This window comes from Chrysemys picta, chromosome 10 (genome assembly GCF_011386835.1).
Source record: "Chrysemys picta bellii isolate R12L10 chromosome 10, ASM1138683v2, whole genome shotgun sequence".
Lineage (NCBI taxonomy): Eukaryota > Metazoa > Chordata > Testudines > Emydidae > Chrysemys > Chrysemys picta.
The window spans coordinates 2158078-2176509 of record NC_088800.1 but is presented as its reverse complement, the minus strand read 5'-3'; the positions used below and the strand labels follow the sequence as shown (position 1 = coordinate 2176509).

Sequence of the window (18432 nt, the reverse complement as noted above, 5' to 3'; positions counted from 1 at the left end):
AGCTCAAAAGCTTGTACGTTCCACCAACAGAAGTTGCTCCAATAAAAGATATTACCTCGCCTAACTTGTCTCTGTCATATCCTGGGAACAAGGCTGCTACAACAACACTGCACACATAAAACACAGATTCTATGGATATTTACATAGGTAAATCACTCTGCCCAGGATGCCTTCCAAAGAATGGTCCTCTGCTGTGTCACTTGATTCTCTGACTCAAACTACATTCTTGTGTTCTCTTCTGCTTCTTCTGGACATGAGCACATGTAATCGTATATTTCAGTGGATAAGGATTTTGCTTATGATTGATTTCTTTGCTATGTTTGGACATGAGGGTTTCTTTCAGGAATGGGACACTAGATTGTCATGCAAGTATCTCAAATTGATGTATTTTTAGTTTTGATTAAAATACTTATTTTTTTGTATGAGAATTTATATCCCCTTGTAACTTTGATGTTTATATACTTAAGTTGTGAGTTTAGAGATGTTTTCTTTTGAAAGTCGTAAGAAAATTAGTAAGATGGGTGTGAAAAGATGATGGTGTGACATTCTCTCCTCAGAGAGCCCAGAACCGTAAGCTGCTGTGTTACCTCTCTGCCTCAGCAAGAGAGAGCTTTGCTGGCGCTTAAACTGTGTCAGCTCCCAGCCACACCAGACTGTCTGTCTCACCAGCAAATTCCTTGAGGCTCTGCCAGCCATAACCTTGCCTTGCAGGTGACATTGAGTGCACCCCAGTTCCCAAGTTCCCCAGAGACGTCTCTCTGCAGTATCCAGCTTCTATCGCTAAACAGCCACAGAAATGACCAAGTCTGCTGCTTCCAAAGAGACTGTGCACACCCCAACCTGTTCGTTTACCTGAAGACCCCACTTACTTTAATACACAGCTCTGAGATGGGTCTGAGTAAAACGAAACATACATTTATTAACAAAGCACATAGATTAAGTGATACTGAGCAAGAGAAGGCGACAGGTCTGGTTACAAACAAAACAAAATCTCGCTTGAACTTTAGCAAGCTACAGTCTTTGCCTACACAGCTTTCTCACTTCCATCAAGCTATCGGCATCTCCAGCCCCTCAGGCAGGAGGACCCTCCAATCACAGAACCAGAGGGTGTTGGTCCCTTCGTCCCCAAAGTGATGGATAACAAAGGAGTTCCCTCTCTTTCCTTTGATGGTCCAGAAAATCTTTGACATGTATTCTTTGATAAGTAAAACCAGACAGTTTTTCTCCCTGGTTGCTTGTTCTTTGGGGTGCAGGTGCCAAGTCGCCACTTCTTCATCTTCTGGTCAATTTGCTTTCTCAGTTGGCTTGATCACTTTGTTTACCTTGGAGGTAAATGGCCTTTCATTGTTCTTGGCTTGTAATCAAGCCATGCTGTTTTCTCATCCGCCTGTTGGCCTGATCTGTGCAGACAGGTAAATCCACATTCCTTTCACTAGGACAGACTTAATTACCAGCTGCTTCCACAATTTATTTTAAGAACGTATTTCCAGCACACCTACATAACTGTGTGTACACCACCCATCCATAGATCACACAATGATATTCATGACCTGCATGTCACCAGGTATATGATACTTTACAAGACGTTGTTTGGTTACATATTCTAACAACAGTGTGATGGATGTACCCTTTGCCAGTGGCATAAAGGGGCATCACAGATGGAAAGTCCAGTTTTAAAAATATTAAATGTAAACAATATATTGACTGTCATTTTGGTTCTTTTATTTAGAGCATGGACTCTCCTTGATTCTGTTTGGTTTAACTCAAGAGGAATTCTTGAATAGACTGATAATCCATGGAAATGCTGGCATTGTAGATTCTCTTTGTCATCTCAATGGGTGGGGAAGATGTTCGATTCCCATACATGCGTTAGAGGTAAAATAAAATGTAGTTTATCTATTATAGGTCAGGAGAATATGTCCTTAAAGTAGTGTAAGTAACTTATTTTAGTCTCTCATCATTAATAATGATTTTACCAGTCCAAAAAACAAACAAAAAACCCCACAACAAGTTGAGTTAAGGTTAAGAATGTGTAAGTGTGTATCAGTCACTTAAGGGTAAAAAAACAAAGTACAAGAATATTGTAGTTATTAAAAAAACAAGCATTAAAAATCCAAGAAAATAAGGAAATGTGAAGTAAAGGCTAACATACTGTAGAGAGAGACACATTTTTTTTCCGAGGCGAGAGCCCTGGACGAGTGCATGGAAAAATATTGGTCCTGAAAGCATTTGTACTGATCTGCCAAATCAACATGTTTACAACTCTCTCTTTCCTATGATTTTAACAGTTGATATTTCACAAGTCACTAGTACTAGATTTTTGCTTTTACTATTTCAGCCTTATAGATCCAGTATGAAAATTTATAAGCTCAGGCACAACATTAACATTTACTTGCCTGACAAAACAAACAAACTGCTTGTCTCTCTAGAATTTTTCAAGGCTGCAGTTCCATCTTTTAGATGAGGGCATTGGTTAAAAGTCCTGATGGCTGGTAAAATGTTGGACCTTTAAAACTGTTGACCTACACTAGTTCCTTAGTAAGTGTCTGACTATTCAGAACTGGATCTTGGACAAGTTTTATTTATTTTTAAACCCTGATGAGATGTATAATATTCATTGCTGAATTGACACTGTGTCTAAATTGCTTTGTTTTTTTTCTGTCCCATATGCTTCCACTTTATTATCACTGAACTTAAAGAAAAAATGTTATCAGTAATTCACCAATGCACCTTTTTAGAATATTTGTGACTGCGTGGTTGCATCTTTCTTTAGGCTGGTTTGGAGAACCGTCAGCTAGACACAGTTGACTTCTTTTTAAAGAGCAAAGAGAATCTTTTCAATCTTACTACAGCCTGTTCCTTACCAGAGCAATCTACCAATATCACACCCCAATTTTACTTGAGAAGTAAGTCAAATATTTTCAGCAACATTAACATTTCAATTGAATTGCTTTTTTATTTGTAGGTAGTTATTTTTTTGTTAGGTCAAATTGCCACTTCAATTATTCCCACTCTGGTGTATGTTTGGATGGCAATACTCAGTCTAGGCTTGTCCCCGACAAGTGAATGAGAGAAAATTTGTACAAGACTTTCAATATTTAAGCTGCTTGGCTGTGTTCCAATATTGTGCTACACTAAACATTTTTAATGTGAAAAGAAAGTGGTGTATTTGCAAAGTGTGACTGGGTTAATAACACAGTGTAAAAGATTTAGGTGATTTACCTTTCTGGCCTATTAGTTTAATTCTTGTTATGTAATGTGATCCATCATCTTTTATTGTGTGTGGTTTTAATTTCCTATATGATTATAGGTGTGGAAGAATTGAAGCCAGCTTTAGATTTACTTTGCTCAGCAATCAGAGAAAATGATTTGGAAGCTCAGAGTAAACACTTCTCTGAGCAGCTGCTAAACCTTACCTTGGCTTTCCTTAACAAACAAATCAGAGAGATTTTTAGCCACACAGAAGGTAAGATTACTAACATGGATAAAACGTAGTAGCACATATCTGGCCTTGTTTCCATGAGGAAGAACTAAATAGCACATCTTTATTTTTAAGATTCCCAAACTCTGTGCACAGGTTCTAAGTTTTTCAAAACTATACTCTTAGGATTCTCACTCTCACAAATGAACTTGGGCTGGAGATGAGATTGAATCAGAGATCATATTTACAGGGAAGGGGGAGATGAAAAGTTAGGCTGAATAAGATGCACATGTCGGCTGAAATAACTAAGATAAATAACTGACCAAGCTCGAGGCCAGTAGGGGTCTGATCATGCAGCCCTAACTCATGTGTAACCCCCATTGAACTTAGTGGGAGATTTGCATGTATAAGGATGCAGGATCAGACCCTAAAAGGGCCAATGTGTAACATAAGAGTTGATATCTCTGTAAACTCTTAATCCTGAATTCCAAAAAGTAGTTAAGTATTATTTCCCCTGCTCCTTTCTTCTTGGGTGGAAGACTTTTCCCTTCCCTGCTCCCCAGGTTACAATCCCACTTCCAAAGCCTTGTGTCGTGATCTTTCTAGCCAAAGAGAACAAGGTAGGACTCTTTCAAACCTGTAAATGCTACCCCCATATCAACTGGAAGGATTGTTGTGGACCAACACAGTGGTTTTTAACCAGGGGTCTAAGGTCCCCTGGGGGGCCGCAAGCAGGTTTCAGGGGGTCTGCCAAAACCTACAGGAGTTTTGCAGGGCCAGCGTTAGAGTTGCTGGGGCCCAGGGAAGAAAGCCGAAGCTTAAGCCCCACCGTGTGGGGCTGGGGCTGAAGCCGAAACCCAAACAACTTAGCTTTGCAGGGCCCCCTGTTGCGTGTGCCTCTGGGCAATTGCCCGGCTTGATGCCCCTTAACGCCGGCCTAGCTTTTAATCTAGTGGATATACAGAAAAATGGTTGTTGTGGCACAGCTGGGCCAGGGAGTTTTTATAGCATGTTGGCAACAGGGCCGGCTCCAGGGTTTTGCCCGCCCCAAGCAGCCAAAGAAAAAGCCGTGATCGCAATCTGCGGCGGCAATTCGGCGGGAGGTCCTTCGCTCCGAGCGGGATTGAGGGACCGTCCACCGAATTGCCGCCGAATAGCTGGACCTGCCGCCCCTCTCCGGAGTGGCTGCCCCAAGCACCTGCTTGGTAAGCTGGTGCCTGGAGCCGGCCCTGGTTGGCGGGACCCCAGAAAGAGAAAGGTTGAGAACCCTGGACCAACACATTGGCTCACTCTCCCTTCTCCTGAGGCTGAGCTCCTGACTCAAGAGTGCTTAGTAGTCCATGCCAGCCGGGGGAAAAGAGATTATAACCTAGAAACTGAACTCCGATCTCGTGCAGTAGTGCACAGAGCCACAGGGAGGCCATGACAGTCATTGTAACATGTTATGCACTATAAGTAAGGCTGTGAGTCTTTCACGGAAATCACCGTGACCTCTGCAGCGGCCGGTGCAGCTGACCCCACGGGGGAAGCTTGGGTGGCCCCGGGGCCAGCCGCTCCAGCTGCCGCTCGGACAGCCCCAGGCAGCTGGTCCTAGGCTCTGCTGTCCCAGAGCAGTGGTCTAGGAGCAGCAGCGGCATCCTGGGTTGCCCCCTGCCTAGAGCAGCAGGGGCGGCGGTGGGTCCTGGGCTGCCTCCACCTGGAGCAGCAGCAGCGGCAGGGCCCCAGGCCGCCCCCCAGGAGCAGCAGCAGGGCCTCAGGCCACCTCCCCGCCAGGAACAGCAGTGTCCGCCAGAGTTCCCACCCCACCCTAGAGCAGCAGCAGCAGCAGCGTCTGCTGGAGCTCCCTGCCCCCCAGCACCTAAGATTTAGTTATGGGTATTTATAGTACAAGTCATGGACAGGTCAGGGGCCGTGACTTTTTGTTTATTGCCTGTGACCTATCGATTAATTTACTAAAAATACTCATGACTAAATTGTAGCCTTAACTTTAAGTAGCACTTGAATGTTATATTAAAATGTTCGTATATTTTAAAGGTAACTTTTATAAATAACAGAGGGGTACCCGTGTTAGTCTGAATCTGTAAAAAGCAACAGAGGGTCCTTGTGGCACCTTTGAGACTAACAGTCTGTTAGTCTCAAAGGTGCCACAGGACCCAGTATTGCTTTTTATAAATAAGAGTTGGTTGAATACTGTATAACTTTAATGTCAAAAATTAGGGCTCTGATCCTGCAGTCAAATCAATGCAGGTGGGCCTTTGTGGAGCACCACTGATATCATGGGCTTGCCCACACAGGTTGGGGTCTCTGTTTGTACCAATGTGCTTTGTGATGATTGAGATCAGAGATAAATGCTAAACTTTAATGAGCTATAAGGGTTAGTGCTGTAGTGTTCATTTTTATTAAAGTGGCCCATTGTTGTCCCCTACAGAACTCGATGAGTACTTGCAGAAATGTGTGGATATTTTAACTACCTACATTATTGAACTTAGAACATTTATGATCAAGTTTCCTCGAAAGCAGAGAAATCTCATAAATATAAGATGTGATTTTGATGAAGACATTCCCAGAACAGAACAAAGCCAAATGTGGGAAACACTCACTCCGGAGGTAAAAACAAATAATCAGTTTGGGGCTATTAAATTCCCATGAAATGTATTAAAGGAAATGATCAGCATGGAGCTATCTTCCAACTACTGACAAAATAAGCAAAAATTAAATAAACTTGGGTTATATTTGCTCAAAACAAAGCACAAAGATCATAAGCAGCGTAGCCTGCAGTCTCTATTGGAGAACAGATCTGTAGAAATTTTTTTGTCTTCTTTCTTTTTTTCTTTTAGCAAGTTATTTTTGAGGCCATTTTAAACAACAGAATACCAGAGGCTCAGACATTCTTCCGAGTGAATCAGAACCCTGCACAGAGTCTTCAAGAGCTGATTCAAATAGGTTTTGAACTTGTTTATGACAGTCTTCTAAAGGGCAATGTCAAAGAGGCCTCAGAACTCCTAAGGAATATGGTGAGTGATGTGTGATTAAAACATTGATAAATCTGAAAGAATTTCCTTATGGCTAAAAACCAAACAAATGTACATTAGAAGTGGGCTTTTTCTTAGCTTCCCACAGCTGTTATGATTACACAAAACTTATTTTGAATATTAAATAGTCTAATGAACATTATTTGTAGGAAAAATTATCCACTAACAGTCCTTCAAAACTCTTATGTAATATGCTGTGAATGTGTTATGGCAGATATAATGGTTAGGAAAGAATATAAAGACAATTCTTTCAACTGAATAATGAGGAGTTGTTAATAGCTTCTTAAATACAGTTAACCTAGCTTTCTGCCTGCAGTGTTTAGATACAGTATGCTGCTACTAGGTTTGTATAGAAGAGAAGTAAAATGTTTTCCTTGCTCTTTCAGTGTCTGTTTTGTCTGAGTAAAAACAAAATAAAAAACAAAAAAAACCCTAGACCTTCAAGTCTAAAATGCATCTACAAAGAAGTGAAAGTTGCCAGTGTAATAACTTTTTTCAATCTGGATGTCATAGCAAGAAGCTGGGTAGAACTCTCCTGGCAGAAGAGGGAAAGGAAGCAGCTTATCCTAATTTTTTCTTGACTCTTACTGGTTTCCTTGTGGGTTTTCAGTGGTAGAGCCCCTAAAAGACTTTCTAGAGAAGTGAAATGCATAAGAACTCTTCGGAGGGACAGACATTCAGCAAGCTAAAGCACTTCAGGAATGGGATTAGAGAGTGTTCTCATAGGAGATGACTTTGTCCCAATGCAATTTAATCATTTTTACATTATCTAGGTATCTTCATTGTCTTTCTGCTGCACAGCTTCTCTTCTCATTCAAGACTAACATTTAATGCCACTCCATCTGTGGAATTCAGAGGTGGTCCACTATTGTTAATTTTTATTTTATCTGATCTAAAATATATACAAAATTCGAAATGAGTAGTTTCAAAACAGAAAACTAAAACATTCTGTTTCAACCTTATCGAAAAGCATTGTTTAGATTTTTTTCTCCCCAAGTAAAATTTTGTCAAAATAATATGTTCCCGCAGAAGTCTTTGATAGACGAATTGGCATTTTTCAACAGAATGTTTCCCACATTATTCCTTACATTATAATGCGCTTGCTTTAAATGGGAGGATCTTCCATTTCTACCTATTATTCTACTATAATAATTATAACTCTGCTTATCCTTTCCCCCCACTTCTGTGATTCATTGCTTGCTACTTCTCATTAGTGATGAATGAGGATAGAAGTTGTGCAGCAGAATAAAAATGTTTGTTACCAGATAATTTTCTTCGTTAGCAACTTTTCTCTTCATTCTACTTGTCACCCCCCGCCCTCCCGTATTCCTGGAAATGATTGGAATATAATTTGTAACCAATTAAAGTTTTTCTCTAAAGGGAGACTTATTTAGACATGTAATTGCTTTAAGTTTAATTAATAGATCAAGGTTTTGTCATAATAATAATCAATTGGTGGGGGGCTTACCAATTAGTGATTAGTGAGAGAAACTGCTAACAGAATATTATGGCATAAAAACGTTCTCTACTTATTGCCTTATGTTTTGAGTTCAGTATACCCATGCTTAGTATACATAGGGGCATGCATTTTCTGGACTTGAACACTAACAGCTGGCTGGATATATAAATTTTATATCCAAAGGGATTAGAGAGCTCAAACAGGCCCCAGGGCATTTGCAATACTTCTGTTGGCTATATGCAGACTAGGGAAATGGAAGTACTGAATTCTCTCTCTTCTGATCTGTGGAGGGAAATATTATGATGCACATATTGAAGATGCTGTGCTTATGAAAGAAAATATGTGCTCTGTCTTGAGTGATGAAAACTACTTCTACATATAGAATTTGTATTACACTGTGTGATCTATAATGGAAATCTGATTTTTTTTTTTTATAGGGTTTTGATGTAAAAGAGCAGTTGCACAAGATATGTTTCTACACTATTGATAAAAACATACGTAACTTGTTGGTAAGTGGAGAAAAAGGCTTTTCTGACTTACATTATCAGTTGCACAGAACAGTTAACGTTTTGTACATCTGTGTGTAGAATACACACTCTTTGCTATTCCAAAACCCATCTGATACAAACTCTATTGTGCCCCCTGCAACCAGGCACTTGTCTTAGATTTGTCATTGCCTTTTTTTTTTTTTTTTTTTTTTGCCTTCTGCAGTTGAAGTTAAAATTGGTTGAAGTGACAGGTTATCCTGTCCCAGGTGTATTTCTTGCATGACTTTATACACAGGATGAAATTCTGACCCCACTGAAGTCGCTGTCAAAACTCTCATATTGACTTCAGTAGGGCCAGGATTTCACCCATAGTCTGTTACACACTGCACTCAGAGATCCTCAGGTTCCTTCCCCCTGGATCACTTCTGTCTTAATGTTTTATTATCAAAGAAGTCAGCAAAAAGATTACATTCTTTTTTATGTCATGACAATAATTTGTGAAATATATTTGTGATCAAAGGTAGTATTTTAATTTTACTCAAAGGTGAAAGTGTTGCAAGAAGAAAACTATTTTTCTGAAAAAGAGAAGACCGTGATAGACTTTGTGCATCAGGTTGAAAACTTTTATTCAGGATCCTTCCAAGACAATAAAGTGATTCAGCCTCTTTCCAGGTAACATGGTTTAATTGCCTTTTTATCTTAAGTGAACAACATCGATGCAGTTTTTAATATGCTAAGAACAATGGCAATCTGAGACGTGTATTCTATAGGTTTTGCTGTGCTAACAAATGTGGACTTTTGTAATTCTCCAACTACAGTGTCATGGGGTTCCTGTTACATAGTGTGAAGTGTTTTTAAGAGATCTGGAAGCTGATTATTTTCTTCGTGGACAGGACACTTGTTATCCTGAACTTAGTGTAAAATCTTTGCAGACTACTCTCGGTCTATTATTAGTCTTAGAAGGAGACGATTTTTTTAATGGGCAAATATCAGTAAATGTTGATTTTGCTGTATACACAAACCGACAAAAAATATTTCCATCGATCAGAATAGAAATTTACAGATCAGCCGCATTTTCTTTCTTTGCCTGAGAACTTCTTAGAGTCACAATCCAGTGATTTAGACTTTGGAATTAGGCTTGTTACAAATGGACTAGCAAGCGAATAGTAAAAATAGGTACGATTTGTTGATTTAAGGATACTTACTGTGGATATTGTGACGTGATGTTGACCGTTTGTATTTTTAGTGGTTCATAAAACTTTTTTTGAATCTCAGCATCTGCTGTCATTAAATAATTGTCTGGGTCCTCCATAGTTTTTGGTAACTGTGAAAATTTAAATTAATAAAAATCTAAAACAAAATCCCTTAAATATATAAACATTGATATTATCTGTCAATTATTTAAAAAAAAAAAATCTGCCAGGCCTACTTCTTACTGTCAAATTAGTGGCGGCCTTTTTATGTCGCCACTACTGTAAATAAAACAGTGGCTTATGCTGCTAGTGGCGGGGAAAAAGAAAAAAGACTAATGTGATCCTTAGATGCATAAATGGGAATCTCGAGTAGGAGTAGAGAGATTAATTGACCTCTGTTTGGCACTGGTGTGACCACTGCTGAGTCCAGTTCTGGTGTCAACAATTCAAGAAGGATGTTGATAAACTGTAGAGAATTCAGAGAGGAGCCACGAGAACAATTAAATAATTAGAAAACCTGCCTTATAATGATCAAGGTCTGTTTAGCTTAAAGATCAGGTTAAGGGATGAGTACTTACATGGAGAAAAAATATTTGAAAATGAACTTTTAAGTCCAGCAGACAAAGATATAACATGATCTAATGGCTAGAAGTGGAAGTTAGACAAATTGAGTAGAAACAAGGTGTACATTTTTAACAATGAGGGTAATCAACCATTGGAACAATTTACCCAGGGTCATAGAGGATTCTGCATCACCAGCAATTTTTCAATTAAGAATTGGATGTTTTCCTAAAAGATCTGCTCTATGGATCATTTGGGGGAAGTTCTATGGCCTATCTTATGCAGGAGGCCAAATTAGATGATCGCAGTGATCTCTTCTGGCCTTGGGATCTATGAAATTTATACTATTGATAAACCAGGTATATGAAACCAAACTAATGACATGTTAAGGCCTACTGCATGCATTGCTTACATTATGATATTTCTTTATTCATTGCTTGAGACACAATAGATGGCAGTTAATTTAAAAAAAGTGTTTTGGCTTTTGGTTATTTTACTTCTGTGGGTAACTACCATGTGGAACAATCCTGCACTGGCAGAGAGATGAGCTCAGTGACTTAATAGGACTCTTCCATTGTTAACCTCTAATGAGAGTTCTGTAAGCTGTAACATTCGGTGAATGTCTTTGTGTGTTGCGAAACATTTATCCATCTATGTCTTGTACTAAAACCAATGGTTCTGCCGTTACCTGTAATACTGCTGTTTGCAGCACTCACGGGAGAGGTGCGGCGCTCTACCAATGTTGGAATCACATAGTGAACCCTTTACTAGAGCTAGTGCAGTGTGAATAACTGACTTTTCAGTTTGCTGGCAGTTCTGAAAAAGATTTTTTTTTTTTTAATTATTCAGTTCAGGATGAACCAAAACTACATTTCTGGCAAATCGAAAGAGTCAGAAAAATAAAACTTCATTTTTGGGTTGAACAAAATATTTTGAGCATTTTTAAGAAAAGCAAGGGCCATGAAGAGCTAGATTCACAAACCTGAGGCGGTGGTAGTGCTTGTGCCCGTGTGTAATTGTTAGCCCAGTGGTTAAGGCATTTACCTGGGAAGTGGGAAACCCAGATCTGAATCCCTGCTCTGGAGCAGGGACTTGAAACCAGGTCTCCCCATCTCAGGTGAGAGCCCTAATCATTGGGCTTATAGAATCATCCTCACTCTGCCCCAAAAATGACTATTCAAGTATTTTATGAAAAAGTAGAACATTATGGGGTTCACAGTCTGGTTCTTAATTTTTATCTTCTCTTGTGATAGTTCCTTAATGGTAGGCTGGAACACACATTCCCTAAATATTAGTGTTGCTGTTCAGGTGAATCATTTTTGTTTCAACGCTATGAGTGTTCTATAATATTGCAAACCACAGAACTTTGAAATGAGAACACGCTAAGAGGCTTTATTAATATCATATTCATTATAAAGCACGCTTATTACAGTGCCTGTGATCTCAGTTCAGTTTTTACAGCATTGAATATTTACTACTGTGCCTAGCAATTAAGTAGCTTCCCTCCCCCCCATTACATTCATTTGTTCTGAAGCTACTAGTACATTATAAGCATTCCCCAAATCTTTTTTGAAGATACAGATCTTGTTGGTATCCCTTGTAAAGCACCACTAACAATTATAAATAACAAAGAGTTAATGAATTTGTTAAATATATCAATATTGTGAACTACAGTTTGTAAGAAGCTTAGTAAAACATCTTAATGGGTAAATATTTCTGCCAGTTTCAGGAATTGGAAAAAAGAACAAGATCTGTCCAGTCACACAGCTGTTTTGGATACATTCTTGACTTGTGACAAACCTCAGATTCACAACAGGGAGCACAGAATTATGTTAAACTGGGGTCAGTGGTGGGATCAGCATATTCAGGAAATGATTCTTCTTCCCAAAAGATCACATGAAGGCAAGTATTCCAGGCCTAAGGAGTTGAAGAAATTAAACATTGAAAACTAAAGGTGCCTTTGTAGCATTGAATTGCATTTGGGCTGGTGGAGCATAGATGTGGTGAGTTCAGGATGAGCAAAAGGGAGGCTCAGAGTCAGGTTCACTTTATTTTCGCAGTTCCAGTATGAGGAAAGGTTAATTTGTGTTTTGGGAGAAAAAATTCAGATAAATTGTGAAATTCGTCTGAACCAGCCTTCAGAATGTGGGCAAGAAAATCAGTCTACCCTCTGATGCTTTGGGGAATAGAGGAAAGAGGCTAGCTAAAAAGGACTTCTCAAAAGAATGTATTAGATTGTGAATGACTTGCATGATGTTTTTTGTTCCAGAAAACTTCTTATATTGGAGCATTTTGTTTTTCCACCATAAAGTTCTAACTAGTTATGACAGTGTATTTAATTTAGCATTGTATTAGCAAAGGAAGAAACCTTGTATCCATTCACAAGATGTACATATGCGACTATAAAGGGATTCACTGTTACTCTAAAGTTGTGTGTGTGTGTGGTTTTCTTTTTTTTTAAACACAGAATTCAAGTCCTGTAATCCTGAGGTTCTTTGGATGTATCTGACATCCCAGCATGATTGGCTTAACATTTGCTCATGGATTGAAGAATCCCAGCCACATAGTCATACCTCATTTCAACAGGCTAACTGGCCTTCTCTGACACCAGATATTATTGACCAAAATACATTATGCAGCAGCTATATGAGAAATGAAATATTAGACAAGTTGGCTAGGTATGTGTCCTCACTGTGTTAATACTAAGTTTATCTTTTCTGGAGAGCCAGAATCTGATGGAGAAATGTATGTGTGTAAAATCGTAGATATACATTTAATTTTAATGATGTGGTATTTTTATTTAAATAGATTTAATCATTTACGAAGTGTGGGCTCAGTCCAGGATTCTTTGCATGCCCAAAACTCCCATTAAATGTAATATAAGTCTTAGAGGCATAAGAAAATGCATGATCGGCCCTTAGCTATCATGCACAACAGTTTCTACTACCTATTTTAGCTGCCAGAAATCCATAAATGTAATATTTCTTTCTCTTCCACTTTTTCACAATGAACTCCATCAGTTAAACTAATATATAGTGCATCGTAAAGAAATGTACTTTTGCATGTTATGTTCACTTCTGCAGTAAAATAATTCAGTGTCAGCAGAAGATCTCTTATTTAGCCATTCAGTGAAGACATCTTCAGCTGAGACAACTGCTTTAATTTAAAAGCGTGTGGTTTCTCTTTTTCTTGCTAGAAATGGAATTTTTGTCCCATCTGAACAAGAAGACTTTGAACTCCTCCTCCTAAGATTGATCCACATTGGAGGAGTGATGCAAAATCCACATCCTGTTCCAAAATACAATACTGCGAGTGGTTTAGATTTCCATGCCCATTTCATCCTGTATTGTTTAGAACGTAGTCTGCAGCATCTGCTGTACACATATTTAGACTATTACAGGTACAAGTACTTGGATTTATTCATCAGTATAAAAAAAGTGTTTTATGTGCAGATCTTTATAAAAATGGAAGCTGGTAAAATACAAGCTTAAAAAGTTGATGAGAATTTTCCAGTGCAACTTAGGTCCTCACTGTTTGGGAAGGACTGTTTAAAGGTGGTTAGAGTCAGTACAGTGCTGACTCAGTGAAAAGTTTGGAGAGCGAGAGATACTGAGCTTTGTCCCATAACTAGCACTGTAATGGCTTGCTGTTGTAATTGCAGGTTTGGCTCTCAAATGTAATCCGGAGTTTAACACTGAGCTCAGACTATCACTTCTTGAGTTCCTCTTGCCATCTGATGTTAGTTTCCTTTGTGTCATCCTTGATGGCAACTGTTTTCAAACCATTTGGGATTTAAGGGGAAGCATTATAATTGTGACCATTTGAAACAGAGCAATGATTTAAATAATTTGATCTTAATAGTGAGTTAGTGCTATTTATTTATTTATTTATTTATTTTATTATAAGCAACAACCGGTCTGGATCAGACTCAGGTATGGCCAAACTCTTGACACATGTTGGCTGCTAAATTCATTGCAAGATTACATCTAAATCAGAACTAGTTAAGGCTGTGGAAGAAGAGAAAATGTATTTGCTTTAAGAACGATTCCCTGCTCCCCGCCCCTCTGGCTAAGGAGTAAATAGTAGTTTGAAGCAGATCGTATTTGTTGAGATTACTGTTCTATCCTGTCCTAGCAGAATGAAAATTCCCCAGCAGTCATTGTTAGGATACGTCCACTCTTTGGTCTGGGAGGTGTAACTCTCATCTACTTAGTGCTCTAAAAATAATGTAGTCACAGTGGCACGAGCAGTGAGAGCTGCTCCAAATAAGCACCTGGGACAGGCCTGTCTTGGGGCAGCGAGCCCTTTCTGCTGCTCGTGTCACTGTGGCTACAGTCTGTTCTCAGTGTGCTAGCTCACCGAGAGCTCAGCAGGTATGTCTCCTCAAGCTGGGAGTTACACTCCTGCTCTGAGTCTAGACGTACCCATAGAGGGAATGGTGGGTAAAACAAGTGAGAGAGTCCGTAAGTTTAGTTCTTTTAGAAATGCCTGACCCAAAGAGTGCAACATAGTAACTGTTTAGAGAAGAGGACGGTGATTGTACATTGCTGCTTTTTATTAATGCATTTTATATTTTCATTATGCTACTGTTCTTGCCTTGTTTTCAGTTTAACTCCTTCGAATTGTCCTATTTTGGATAAAAAGGAATTGCATGAGGCTCACCCCTGGTTTGAATTTCTAGTGCAGTGTCGAGGGGTTGCCAGTAACCCAAGAGGTAGGATCCCAACTTTCATTCATTGCACGTTCTTTGGATGAACTTATCCTGTGTAATGTCAGCTGGAGGCAGCGATGATTGCCTTAGTTAGTAAAAGTCTGAACAGAAACAGCGCACACAGCAATACATTTACAGCTAACGCCTCCTCTGGGTTTTCTGGCATGTGCTGGCTTATCAATGTCTTAGATTATATGGTCCCCTCAGCAGGATGGTTTTTAATCAATGTCCCTGAAAGACAAAGGGACTTGTGCTCTTAAGTCATTTAGATACTTTGGAAATCCCATTCACCTTTTACAGGGGCAAGCATATCATCATTGCTTAACAAATTAATAACTCTTGAATGAAGCTTGCATTTATTATTTCAGAAAATATGTACACTATAGGATAAAGAATTGCTTTGTAATGCGTTGTAAAAATATGGGACCTGATTCCCATCCTCTTTCTATAGGCTGAATTCCTATTTAAGTTCAATAGGAACATTGTCAATACATTGGAGGGGTTTTAGGATCCTGTCTGCCCATCTATATAGTGTGCCATCTGCATGAGTTTAATAAAGTACTTTTTCTTAACCCTGAATCAATTTTAAAATATGAATCATTTAATTGTTTTTTCGGAGAAGAAAAATCTCACTTTTCTCTTTTTCCAGATCCAAAGATGATATTTCAGGCTAGTCTTGCAAATGCTCAGATCTTGATTCCTAGTAATCAAGCTAGCGTGAGCAGCATGCTGTTGGAAGGACATACACTTTTAGCACTTGCAACCACAATGTGTGCACCCGGCGGTATAGATCAGGTACTTAATATATAACAAATATGTCAGCTGGAAACGTACTCCTGTAACTAGGAGCTGAAAGCCCGTGCTGTCACAGGGGTGTAATTCGTAAAGTCACGTGTGCTTAAAAAAAAAAAAAAAGGGCTGAAAATGGTTGAGAACTTAAAAAGTTGGGGATGGTAACAGACTGCAAATCCCAGTGATGATTGAACAGGTAATGTTCTAAACAAAGAGCTCTCCGCCAGGCTTGTAGCTGTTTCCATTGCTTCATTTCCATAGGCTTCAGAGTGATGATTGGGGTTATTGTGTGTGCTGGCTGTGTTGTGTGGGTAGTTGTTGATTTGTGTGTGGGTTGAGTTGTGTTGGGACAGTTGTGTGGGTGGCAAATCGGGGATGTATGCTGTGGTAAGGGGCTATGTCTAGGGTTATTGCATATGCTGCTGTGTTGTATTGTTGTGCTAGATCTCTGCTGATTTGAGTGGGTCGCAGCTGGGCACACAGACGGGCTGAATAATCCACTATCTGTACAGTCTCCCTCACAACCAATGAAATTGTTGCATGCAAATTAGATGTAGAGTAAGGTAATTGGTTGAGTTATCTCTAATATCACAATGGTCTAGGACTCCTGGCATGGCGTAGATACCTGTCTTACTGTATCTGTATAACGTGCGGGTGTAATTTGTAAAGTCAAAATGAGAATTTAATTTGGACAGTAACAGACCACAAATCCAAGTGATAATATAAAAAAATAATAATAATATATTGAGATATCCCTATCTCATAGAGCTGGAAGGAACCTTGAAAGGTCATGGAGTCCAGCCCCCTGCCTTCACTAGCAGGACCAAGTACTGATTTTTGCCCCAGATCCCTAAGTGACCCCCTCAAGGATTGAACTCACAACTCTGGGTTTAGCAGGCCAATGTTCAAACCACTGAGCTGTGTGAGCTTTCGCAGAACCTGATGATATTCTGAACAGAAAGGTCTCAACCATGCTTGTAACTGCTTCTGTTATATCACGCTGACTCAGACATTTCGGCTTCAGAGTGACACGGGTGTGATAATCCTGGTCTCTTTTTACATAGATTATGAAAACAAAATGGGATGGTTGTCTCAACTCAATACAAAGAAATACACAAATACAATCACATAACTTCCTTTCATAGAGATGAGAGTATTCCTTTGGAGTAGTATGTTTGACTAAATAATGAAAAATTGATTAAAGGTTACTCTAAGTTTCAACATAATGCTATTGATGAGTATAATGCCTTTTTTTAAGTGGTCATGTTTTAGGTGTAGATAACAATGAAGTACAGAAGCCATTAGGATTGGCTCTTAGGGTGGTAGAATGTGTTTCTATTTTTTTTCCTATATTTTTTTTTTAAAGTAGCTGTAGTTAATAGATATTGACAGGTTATTTTCCACACTTATACTTTGTCATAGAAAAGTTTGTTGTACATGTCAAAATATGTGCCCTTTGTTTCACTTAGTCAAAACCTCTGACTTTGTACCACAAAGTCTGTGCTCTGATTAAATGGTTAGTGGGAATATGTGTGACTTAGCTGGTATGGTATTTTGCTCTGAATAGGTGGGATTCCGCTTCCACTTTTCAATTGTTTGTCAAGTTATGAATCATGGCACGTAACAGAAAATATTGTGCTTATTGGTTTATTGTTTTGTAAAGACTTAAAATATAAGCATGTTTAATATCTTTTTATTAAATATACTGCTTCATGTTTCAGATGTGACTTCATTTAATACAAACAGTTTAGTTGTTTGTCTGTGTACAATAGTGCAGTGATTGCTGAAAGTGGTATTTTTAGAATAATTCTCAGGGATATCCTTGGATATTTTTCTGGACTGTAAATCATGAAAGTTTTGCAACAAATTCAACATCTAGTGCCCTGTCTTGCATTTCTTGAACACCCAATATATTTCTGTTGATTTGAGGTAGATAAGGTAGTTTGTGGTCTTCAGTTTCAGATGTACAAAGAATGCAGGATCATGCCCATGTACAGTAACTTTTTTTTATTAGTGAAATGTTCTGTTCTTATTTCCTCTCAATCTAGGTTCTTCAGAATGAAGATACTGAAAAGCCTCTGAAGAAGGTGGATCCACAGCTGTTAAAAATGGCATTGACTCCTTATCCCAAACTCAAAGCTGCTCTCTTTCCACAGAACACTTCATATGGAATTTTGCCACCTGATATCTCACTCTACCATCTTATGCAGGTATATATAATGCAGCGTAAATTAAGCTGCATAGCAAAGTGAGCATAAGAATTTCAGAGAAGTTCCATTTTGAGCAACAGACAGTTTGAAAGTATGTGTTCCCATCTCAATTTATTACAAGTGTGAAGGAGTGACTTGCTGGCTGGTGCACGCCCTCATGACTAGGTGTGGCATAGCAAGTGCTTCTCCTGTCATGCCCCCTGCTGATGGGTGCTCCATTCTTGCAGTGGTCTGCTTCTTCTTGTGACTCGTCCCTCCAGACAGGTCCAGTCCTATCGCATCTTGGTAACAAGAGTCCCACAAAACAGTAGTCCACTGTCTGTACACCAGGTCTTCAGCCCAGCTCTGGGCTCAGTGGTCCTTACGCTTTTTATCTCCAGAGACTTTCACCACATTTTTCAATGGTCGGTAAAGTAACCCAGGCCTTCCCTTTTCTCTAGGTTCCAGGCTCAGCTTCCTCATACTCCATGGCAGCTCGCTGAACTACTGAGCCTGTCTCTAGGCCCTTTTCCTCAGCCCCTTCCTGAGATCAATCGTCCACAGGTTATTCGCCCCTTCCCAGACT

The 18432-nt window shown here is 39.2% G+C and overlaps 1 protein-coding gene across 7 annotated transcripts in view; it reads left to right on the top strand.

Annotated features, from left to right (window-relative positions):
* Positions 1-18432, top strand: part of SPG11 (SPG11 vesicle trafficking associated, spatacsin) — a 59739-nt gene that overhangs the window by 9612 nt on the left and 31695 nt on the right. For 6 of the 7 annotated variants that reach the window (XM_065559102.1, XM_065559104.1, XM_065559106.1 and 3 more), the window contains exons 7-19: positions 1730-1875; positions 2774-2906; positions 3311-3466; positions 5850-6028; positions 6259-6435; positions 8350-8421; positions 8945-9072; positions 11878-12056; positions 12622-12832; positions 13351-13554; positions 14762-14868; positions 15515-15660; positions 17706-17867. In XM_065559102.1, coding sequence (XP_065415174.1) covers positions 1730-1875; positions 2774-2906; positions 3311-3466; positions 5850-6028; positions 6259-6435; positions 8350-8421; positions 8945-9072; positions 11878-12056; positions 12622-12832; positions 13351-13554; positions 14762-14868; positions 15515-15660; positions 17706-17867 — 2000 coding nt within the window. The remainder of the gene's footprint in view (positions 1-1729; positions 1876-2773; positions 2907-3310; positions 3467-5849; positions 6029-6258; positions 6436-8349; positions 8422-8944; positions 9073-11877; positions 12057-12621; positions 12833-13350; positions 13555-14761; positions 14869-15514; positions 15661-17705; positions 17868-18432) is intronic. The other variant, XM_065559108.1, reaches the window with a different exon arrangement.